We start from the raw sequence: 11115 nt of genomic DNA, 5'->3' as shown, positions 1-11115 counted from the left end.
AAAGCGAAGGTGCCATGGACGCCTCCTGCAGGGATGGCGTCATAACATCGACGTGAGGAAAACCCGAGAGACATGGACCACACGCCTCATGCAGCATATTCAGTTTACTTGCTGTGTAATGCGCAAACGTTTCTGGAACATCCTGATGCGGAAGAAGCAACGAACTGGTTGCGATCCGGTTTACCGCCTTCACCCACCTGAACCTCATCTGGCGGGCAGCCCAAAAGCGTTTCCAAGACTCATCCTTGACTGATAAATGCGTCATACATCAATAAATGTACTCACCAAGTCGGCGCTTACCATCAATACTTCCAAAATTCAGCTGCGTAAAAAATACATGGTTGCTGGTTTCCATACATGCAAGGCGCAACTCGGAAGAACAAGCAGACGAAAATTCGGAAATCAATCCAGAAAGGGCCGACAAGGTTTCTCGCCGATCACTCACAACTGCCCAATCTCGATATTAAGCGTTTGCAGGAGGTCGAAGAACTGTGCAGCTGCGAGCAGTGGCGCAGGCATTGGCAGTTGAGGCAACAGAGGAAGAGGTATCACCAGGCAGAGACAAGATCACGGATACGAGGCAGAGCAGCGGTACGTTCCCGCTTGGTTGATAGAAAGGAGAATACTACGAATGGTGGTCTGCATTGGATGAAATCTGCTGTCAATGCGGACGTAGAAAGTTGTCGTACGAGGGAGGTGCATTAGCAACGGACTTGCTATCAAAGGTTTCGGACTCAGTAGTCCATTATGACGGAGCAAGAAAGATCCTTCGACAAGGAAATGGGGGCATCGTGCCAAGGATTGCCAAAACAACAATCAGGATAGGAGCACCCGGCTCGAAGACCCGACGAAGGAAAGAAAAATGAAATGCACGAAGCAACACTGCAGACTAAGAACCTCACAATGATGATCAATCACTTACCTTTCGCATTCCACAATGAACCATTTCAAAGACAACGAAACACGTGTCAATTAGGTGATCCTGTGCAAGAACCGTCAACTTTTTGCTCATGATCAGCTTAGATTCGGGGTGCAAACCATAGACCCGTACATACAATAGTAGGAATATCAGCGCAGGAACCGAGTACTTGGCAGTAGGTGGAAGACATGAACGAGCGAAAGAAACCAAGCACGTGCGAAAAAAAAGAAATACTAGGGAGACCGCTGTAGCGGAAATGGATCATCCAAGGGCTATCCAACACACAACTCCATCTTCTGACTGATCTCCGTCGGCATCCTCAACACGCTTTCCTTGTGCAACTCATTGATATTGAACCTCTCTGAGCACAGCACAAACCTCCCTCCCTCTCGTCCTGTGAATATAAAACACAGTCGGCGGTCGCTCCGCACGGAAATAGTACATCGTCGATGAGCACGTGTCGATGAGCGTGAACACGTGTCCCGCTAACGATATTATACCTCATGGCTTGGTATCGAGGACGCAACGTGTTTGCAACAATCAGTGACATTTATCGTCTTCTTGGAACCAAGCCTATTTCAACAGACCATATGGTATTATATAGTTGTTCCTCCGAATAAAGACCATCGAGAATGGTAAATATAGATAATAGTACTCCTACTACCAGTCATATTGGCCAAATAACCGATGGGGCTTTTGCGCAGCTGTACCCTACGGAGCATGAAAGGCGCTCAGGTGCCAGCCAAACTTCAGAGCGTGAGAGGCTTGCGGTGGACTAGGCGGGGGAATGTAGTAGGCATTAGAGGCGAGGGCGGGATGAAGTATTGAGAATCGCTGGGGAATCTTAGTAGGCTTGGCACCAATACAATCGTTTGGTGTCGGTCAAGCGAGCGTTGTTTGATTTACAGCCTCAGTTGAGACTTTTACATCGCTCAGACATGCTGGATGGTATGAGGGTGGACAAAATTCGAGACTTAGATTTGAACTTGTAGAACTGCGGTCAGGTTCACGACGAAATCAAAATCAAACATCCCCAATGCATTCGTGTAAACTGAATCCAGCTAGTATCGGCAAATATAAAGTCAGGTATCGCTGTCGACACCTCCAAGTTGCGTCTGAGACTCTGTACTAGACGTTGTGGCTGGTTTCAGGTTTAAGAACGGTTTGCTTAACTGATCGGCGGCAAAGAATCGTAAGGCCCTTGGATATTCGTTCAAAGTAAAGGACTTACCAGCGCCTGTGGAGTTCGGCGAGGCTATGTTGATCGCTACATGCTCATGAAGCGTGTTACCACTGAATACGACGCTGTCACGACCGAATTCTACTGGAGCTAACTGTATAGCGGACGGATGCTCTAAGGTGGTGGGCTGAGCAGCTCGGGTAACGCGTTCTAGCTTGCTCACGGCTTCAAGTCAAAGGTGAGTCTAAATGGCAAGTCGCATATGCGAAGAACTCACTGGACCCGGTAGAGTTACTGGAGAAGATATTAATCGTCACGCCCTCACCAAAGTTGTTATTGTATAGGACTACCTTGCGGTCGTTTGAGTCCAGCTTTTGACTCGGCAGGGGAGTTTCATCACCCATCATTGGGGGCTGACCAGGCGAATCTGGCGTTATGTTAGTATGGCACAGCAAAGGTAAATATGTTGGAGTACTAGGGTCGTATACGCAGGTAGCCATCGTAGATATGCAAGGGTTGATCAGGCAAAAGTTGGACAGGAAAGAGTGGAAGAAAGAGATGCTTAACGACAGGTAGACATACAAAAATCGCATCTTATCTGAATGCCTTGGTTGTGGCTCCCGATATGGTCTGAAATCCGAACCAAATCACCTTCGAGATAAACACGCGGTTCACGTTCCAGAGCAGGCATTCCCAATTCGATGTAAACGGTCGTCGGGACGCTCCGGTCTACGTACTTCCAGTCACGTTAATATGCCCAAGTACATCATGATAGCTGGCACTCTCATGATGAAGACATATTTGAATCCCCGAGGTGCATTTTCACGGTCACTATACCAAGAGTATTCACTGTGATAAGAGTGGTTTCCTCCGCGGGGCCGCGGTCGCCCTGGTTATGTCATGTGCCCCACGAGGTTGCATGAACGTATGTGCATCGTGCATGACTCCTGGAACCCGTGCACCGCAAAGGTCGGGGGTTTGCGGATATCACGGGTTTTTGCAGGGTTTGACAGTGCCAGGGGGATGTTGAGCACAGCCCAGATAGCGATAGTCATCAGAGCAGTCATTAGTCAAGGACGCGGATAGACTCTGCAAAGGTCGGGGGTTTGCGGATATCACCATCGTGCACTACAAGGCCGGGTGTTTGCGAGTATCGCGGGTATTTGTAAATGCCAGGGAGAGCCCGGAGTACAGCGATGGCCATCAGGGTAGTCATCCCCAACTTCCCACGGAGTAGGAGGAGGGTTTTGTCAGATTGATTAGTCAGGGACGTAGATGGACTGCTGTCATCTTCTGTGAGCTCGGCAGATTGACACGCCTCTTACTATGCATGAGATGAAATCATGTGTCCATGAAGAAGGCGACCTGGAGGATCACATAACATTGTGAATAACACAACGAGGTGTGAGCTCAAACCTGTCAAAGGAAGGCGTAAGGCGAGACAGCAGGTCAACAACACGAAGGTAAGGATGAACAGAAACTCACGGTGGGTGTTGAGTGACGGTAAAACGAGAAAACAGTGACGGCGGTGAGCTCAAGCGTTGGCTGCATAAGTGCGAGGGAGTGTAAGAATACGCACGGAGTTTACAAGTCACAGAACAAGCACTCTGCATTGCGGGAGTGGTACCGAGAGATGAGGGAGGGACAGCGTTGGCAGGGTTTAAAAAGGTCTTTATACCACATTAGGAACGAACTACCGGTTTTGTTTATAAATCATTTTTAGGCAATCCAATTTGCCATTTCAAATCAGAATGTCTCACTAAGGTTGTGCAGACCTTTTTAGGCTCCTGCTTGGCTAAAAGGTCTTCATCGACTGCGTTAAGATTAAATTCTCATTCAGTAACTCCGCACTAAGCTCCTGCAAACCGAACTACTTACTGGGCCTGGCGTTGATGATGGAGGTACGATTCTATCTGCTGCCATTGGCAAAAAATGACTTATCGTTCCTAATGGGGTATTAAAGACCTTTTTAGGCAATCATGCATCGGGGATGTTTGATTTTGATTTCGTCGTGAACCTGACCGCAGTTCTACAAATTCAAATCTAAGTCTCGAATTTTGTCCACCCTCATACCATCCAGCATGTCTGAGCGATGTAAAAGTCTCAACTGAGGCTATAAATCAAACAACGCTTGCTTGACCGACACCAAACGATTGTATTGGTGCCAAGCCTACTAAGATTCCCCAGCGATTCTCCATACTTCATCCCGCCCTCGCCTCTAATGCCTACTACATCCCCCGCCTAGTCCACCGCAAGCCTCTCACGCTCTGAAGTTTGGCTGGCACCTGAGCGCCTTTCATGCTCCGTAGGGTACAGCCGCGCAAAGCCCCATCGGTTATTTGACCAATATGACTGGTAGTAGGAGTGCTATTATCTATATTTACCATTCTCGATGGTCTTTATTCGGAGGAACAACTATATAATACCATATAATCTGTTGAAATAGGCTTGGTTCCAAGAAGACGATAAATGTCACTGATTGTTGCGACGGTGTAAGCCAGTTGGCGGACCCAAAGGGCTTGAGCTCATGACACAATTGGCCGCGCAAGTACTCGCCACCTTTCATCTGGTCAACTTGTGCAGGCACTAAAGATCCCGACGGTACATTCAAGCCATTTGATCAATGCCTGCCCCTCGTCCTCTTGGTGCCAGTATTGTGTTGTGTCTGCCATCAGCGAAGGTTTCATCAGTACCTATCTATGATGGAGCGCACTACACAGTACAGCCCTTATGGATTCGTAAGCTCGTTTATTGATAGCCTACTTTCGGGTACTTTCGACATACTTATCAGCAGTCTCTTCCCTTCTTACTCGACGACAATTTCCCCTACTGCCACAAGCCTCCATGAAACACAAAGAAGAAGTCATATTCGACGTGACGATTGAAAGAACGCAGAAGACATTGGATGAAGCCATAAACTTAAACTCGACGTCAGCTGCAAAGCTCGACATGTGGGACCACGCAGGTTCGTCGTCGTCACTCTATCCCAGTCGCTTAGTGTCGCATTCAGATTACTTTGTCCTCGCCTAGAGGACTTCATCGCCCAGACCGCCCAAGAGGTCGTATCAGCGCACGATTTCTACAACCAGAATGCTACAGCCTTCAAGTCATCATCTGACGCGATGGTCACGGACCTCTCAAAAAAGAATATGGGCGACTTTCTGGGTGAGGCAAAGAAGGTCATGGATGCCCTGGATTCTCTGCAACAGATCCACCCGTTTGTTGGTGGTGTGTTTCCTACTTGTTGGTGTGTTTCTACCTCGCTAATAGATACCCTGTAGTGGCTATACTTGCTTTCAAGGCAATCGTGAATCTTGAGCTAACGCGAAGAGAAAACGATCGTAGAGTTGGATTGATGATAGCTCAGGCATCTGATATGATGGTCATGCTTCTCCAGTTCGTCGGCTGATGCCAATCTAGGACGACTTTTACTGATTCGATTTGCTGGTAGACTTAAGGACACCAAAGACCCTGCCATCGTGGGACCTCACGGTGAAATTCGGGGGCGACTCGAGCGTGTCACGGACGGCATCAAGAAAGATATTGAGGATTGCGGGAACGCCATCGACAAGTACTACAAGTCAAAATTCGTTGGTTAGTTTCCCCTCCAATGTTAGGTGTTTCATATTGAGAACCTCATTCCCAGTGAAATTCTTCAGATCATCCCATTGGGCGAGCGAATTTGTCAAAATTTGCAGCAGCTTTTCCCAGCGTACCCAGGACCTCCAGCTCGCCTTGAATATCAGGACGACGTTAAGAGTTGACATTGCGATCGATAAGCTGGAGAAGCTAATCCAGAGGCCAAGCGAACGCGAAGCGAAATTCGAGAAAGAAGTGCAAAGGCGCGGTGGAAGGGAGAAGTGTTTGGAGAGCGAAGACGCATTAGTGGAGCTACTGAAATTTGCTGAGCAACGGGAAGCACGTCCACAGAATAAAGCACGTCCCGATCCTGCCTCCAAAGATGCCAATAAGCCTACTTCCAAGACCACTTCGGCCAGCGGATCAGTTGTTGAGCAGTACCGCCTCGATGCCTCATTGCTTCACGAACTGCGTGCTCCTTTACGCAGCTTACTCGACGAAAACCGCGCTCTCTTCATGTTCAAGCTCGACACACAGACATCTGACATCAAAGATGCTATCAAGGATTCCGAGGCGCGCATCATGTGGGCCTTCAACAGCAGATTCAGACGGGTCAAGGATCCAGTAAGGAGCAGTAAACTTAGCCTCATGCATTACTAACTTGGTCGATTTCACCAGCACCTCCGATATATCTGGAAGGAGATGGTATGTGTTTGTGCAGGCGTTAACAAGGTGCATACTTATCATCACCAAGAAATGGACAACAAGTGTCAAGACACTATACTTCATCGCAGAACTCCATGACTATTACGTCAATCGGTTCTCCCGCCTTCGTCACGATGCTTCGCCCGCACAAGAGACCTCGGAGGCTTCATCTTTGATCCTGCGAGTCCCATCCCCAACACCTACTGTCTCTGTCGCCTCGGATTCAGAAGGAGAAGATCGCGATCTTCAAGCAGTCGATTCTGCATACCGCGAGCTTCCTACAGTTGATCTTGCAGACAAGTGGTGCCTGAAATACTTGTCCGTTTTCTATGTTCCAAGTCTATCGGAAGGCTTCGATGGCGATGCAAATGGTTTGGTCAGCATAAGGGAAGTGAACTCCTTTACTTCCACGACGCCTTCGGGTTGGAGTCTTCCACAAACGCTTGCGTACTGGGCAGCAGGTGAGCATTATTATCATCAGGTTGAGTCCGCAGTGTTGACGTCAGGGAAGGGTGGAGAGTGGATAGCCAATATTACCACGCACGGATTGAACAGGTCTTGGATAGCATGGTTTATGTGCAAGCAGATGCACTTCCGGAAAACTGGAGGTGTATCGCTACATACTTGAATTCATATGTTATCGATGGTCTGTCGCCTCTGCTCACCTTTGGGTGGGGGAATTGACATTGTAGACAGGCATCAAACGACTCGTCCGTTCTATTGCAGACCTTGGATCAGAGGATTCGGACTTGGATCTTACGCAATTGGCTGCTCAGCGTCGCACAGCTCAGGAAGAGATATTGGCGGATAAGCTTAACATCGTGAAGTATGAAATTGACTCCAGGGATTCTATCAAACTTTTTGGATCTGGTCGCATCGAAAATGTGAGTTGTTTGCTCAGTGCTTATGCTGGATGCTCACGTGAATACTTGTTCAGTTCTTGCTGCCTTTGGTTTACCTCGTCATCAGGAGGCATTTACAGATCATGAGACTCGCCAGCACAGTAATTCTGGTTGAGAGAGAACTCGAGTCTGCAACTCAAACGATAGAAAATATTCTGGAAGGGGTGACTCTGCGTGTGGAGCAACTGGCAGGTGCGCTTCCGAGTTGCATCGTGATGAGCTACTGAAATATCCTTCCACGTCGTAGAATCATTTCGCCAGCTGGGAAACGATCCGAAAGTGAGATTCACTTGGTATGCGCATGGATTGGTGCGTGGAGACAGCAAACATTGCATTGATCATGGCTCTCACACTTCGCAACAGTACAACTTCTGGTACAGTCCAGAACTAACCACGGACGACACCGAATACTGGGAAACCCACGATTTTGGACTTGATGAGACTGAGTTAGACATTGATGAGACAGCATTGAAGCTCGGTCCCTTCAGTCTGGCAGAGAAAGATGAAGCGTTGGAAACGCCTGTGAAGTTCACTGCAATTAGTCCCGGTCAGCAGCCTGAAGACACCAAGGATGAGTATATCCGTTTGTGGTGCATGAATGAGCTCCACAATGCGCGAAACTTCTACCCTTATGAAATCACGCCTTATCTATCGTCCGAGGAAAAACAAAGGTTCAATTCCCTGTGCGACGAGCTGCCTCCTTCAGATGTGCAGCGCTGGAGTTCATTAGCTGAACTCCACGTGCGCAAACGATTGTTCAAGTAAGTCCAGCTCTCGTTAACTATTCTTCTCTAACCATTTGTTTGTTTCCGGCGTTCAGGTGTTCCTGCGATGCATGCCATTGCCTTGTCACTGACGTTCTTCACCTTTGTATAGACTGCGATTCCAGTGAGTGTGATGAAGACAACCCTCCCGTGCGAAACGACTGATCATCTTGCATATATAGATGATTATGATTTATGTGCAGAATGTGAACCTCTACCGGTTTCAGAACATCAATACCCATCCGACCACAAGTCGACGCACAACATGCTTGTTTTCCGCATGCCGCTACCGTATGGTCGCTACAAGCGAGTCCGGTGGTATGCTAGGAATTTCTTGTCCACTTGTATGCCCAGTGCACCACCACCAGAAGGGTCATCGACTGTGCAAGAAGACGAATCCCAGACACAATCAAATGGAACAGAACTTCCGCCTTCGACAGAGGCCACTCAAATGGATGAATCTTGCGCCCCCCTCGATTCGCCGGCAGACGACGAGGGGTTAAGCGGAGACTCGGGAGCGACATCCGGGGGGATAGTTGAAGTTGAAACCTCAGTTGCGGATGGGGATGCTTATACTTGTGCTGAATGTGGTGTTAAGATGAAGGGCATCTTTTATGTATGCCTTACCTGCGGAGGTCAGATTTCTATTCCTCTAAAGGAGCACAAAGCTTGATAACCATTACAGAAATCCAGACCGCCATTGCCTTATGTGGCGATTGTGCGTTCCGCGATGTATTCAATGTGGTCACAGCACACCACCCTCACAAACACTGGCTGGTCAAGATTAAAGACAAGGTTCAAGACGCAGGTGGAGCATCAGACGAACCTCCCGATGACTCGGACGAGACAAGTTCACTTTCCTTACGAGTCGACAAGCTGGCTGCAATGGTGGAATCTCGCTTTGCTGAGCAGGATCGCCGCCTTGATGCACTTATCACGCAGGTTGATCTACTCGTGCGTAGTCTAGCTGGATCGACGGGAAAAGCACAGCTTCCCTTGGAGTCCGTCTCGGTTTGATTGGTTCGTAAATTGGCAGGCTGTCATTCTCATTCTCGCATATGTGTAGATGAACGCTAACTTGTAATGTCCCTCACATAAGTGTAAGGCTTGCTATGGGTTCGAAGGGGAATTGTAACGAAACGAAGTGGATAGGAGACGAGCGAGAAGGTAATCGAGAAGAGTAGGAACAACGTGTAATACGAGGACTTTTGTACGAGGCTTTTCGGTCGTGCTTGGAGCGGGGAATCAGCGGCTAGGATTCTGCTGTAGGTATGAGTGTACATGGGCGGTATATATACGTTTTCGAGTGGTTGACTAGGCCGGAATCGGCGTGAAGAGCATATGGTGAAGTGAAAGTACTCTGTCAAATAAAGGGATAGTGAAGTGAGGTAAGATGACGAGAAAGAGATGAAAGGGAATATATTCACGTAACTCGGATGCGAAGAGTAAAGCTCTTCGCGTCGGTTGAGTTACGTGGTCATGCTAATCGCGTCTCCATCTACTATCATTCCTGGGAATCTGCAACTGGCATGTAATATGCAAAATGTTCAAAACACCTCAATGCGCTGCTTGGATCACCTCAAAAAAATTCAGATGCATGTAGGCTACTTAGAGATGATGTACTGTCCAAGTAGAATAAAAATTTCTTGAGTGTTGCAGCTGCGAGAGACGGAATAGTGGTGATTTGCAACCTTGTATAATTATAAATGATCCAGATCCCATAGATCCTTGAGAGATATTCAAAAAGTTACACCCAGAGCATATCAAACACCTTGTCAGGGTGTCAGAACACAATTTCGATAGAGGTCATTCTCTTGTTTTAAGATGCTATAGAAAGAGGATTGACGACATGTATGAAAGTGTGACAGCAGATAGGAGAGTGTGTAAGAAATTCAATCTCCTCTACGGCACACTCGGCTTGACACACGGCATCCAGTCGCATCACGTCGCATCTCATTCTCGCATCCTTACAGCGAATTTTACAGCACTTCAACGACCACCCGGAACTCAAGAAAAATCAACGCTATGAGGGTTTATTTAATCCCCCCGTTCTCGCAGGCACCGTCTCGAAAATGACAATAATGTTGCTCCTGAATTCCCGCAAGATATAATTCCCCAAAATTCAATTCACCAACCATCCAGGTATCCACCACAGCCGCCTGTCACTCACTCCTCAATGTCAGGCATGGATCTGCCCCCACCTGGCTATGCACCTCCATATTATCCAATGCACCATTCTGTACCTCGGTCTCCACCTGTTCTTCACCCTCCCTTTACACCGGTTGGTAGACCTCTCGCTAGTATGTCTCAGGATTTTCGAGTTGGTGGTGGAGTGCAGATGTATGACATCGGGGGCTCTGGTGATGCAGGCCGTCAGCTGTACGAGTCCGGACTCCATCAGTACCATTATAATCACGATAATTAGTATATGAACCATGATCCCCAATAGTATTCATTTTCAAAGTTTCGAGATTCGACGCGCGACATCGAGATTCGACAGAGCTCAGAGTCTTCGGAGAGTGAAGTTTGACGTTGCCGCTACTGTGCCGATGTGTGACACGACGTGACCATGTTTTGCAGAATACCAGTCAGACCCTGAATTTTCTCGGCCTTCATCCGACACTCCACCACAAAATCCTTAAAATCAGCAAAAATCAGTTTCATATAGAGCAGCTACGAATCTACATCTGTGCAAATCCGTAGAAGAAAATATGATGTGGTTGAGGAATTACAAAAGATTTATTGAAAATATTGCAGAACCCCAGGAGTGATAGTAAAGGCTTGGTCGGCGCGTAGAGGACATGGAATCCTTACATAAGCAAATGGTGAAATAACGATGTCCATTAATATCATGCTACGAATTACGAAGTGTTATCTCCAGCCTGGCATGTAGGGTGCCATCGCAGTCTGTACACAGATCGCTACAACAACAGTCAATTCAATTCAGTGAAGGAGAAGAGTCACAAAATATGTTGGTTGGTAAAATAACCGCTCCAAACACATCCACGTGTAGCACGGATCGAGCTGAGGAAGCGAAATACTCGCTCGTCATACGTCACCCAATCC

General features: G+C 47.8%; 1 protein-coding gene across 1 annotated transcript; it reads right to left on the bottom strand.

Moving 5' to 3' along the window:
- Window positions 1-9999: 9999 nt before the first annotated feature.
- Window positions 10000-10561, bottom strand: EDB91DRAFT_1186914 (uncharacterized protein). Its single transcript, XM_041320497.1, has one exon. It carries the CDS (start codon window positions 10484-10486, stop codon window positions 10229-10231), a length of 258 nt encoding a protein of 85 aa, XP_041168392.1. The 5' UTR covers window positions 10487-10561; the 3' UTR covers window positions 10000-10228.
- Between the last annotated feature and the right edge of the window lie 554 nt (window positions 10562-11115).

The sequence above is a fragment of the Suillus paluster genome (genome assembly GCF_016628075.1).
Source record: "Suillus paluster strain FC165 chromosome Unknown EDB91scaffold_566, whole genome shotgun sequence".
Lineage (NCBI taxonomy): Eukaryota > Fungi > Basidiomycota > Agaricomycetes > Boletales > Suillaceae > Suillus > Suillus paluster.
The sequence above is the reverse complement of the archived record's forward strand: the minus strand, read 5'-3'. Positions and strand labels throughout refer to the sequence as shown.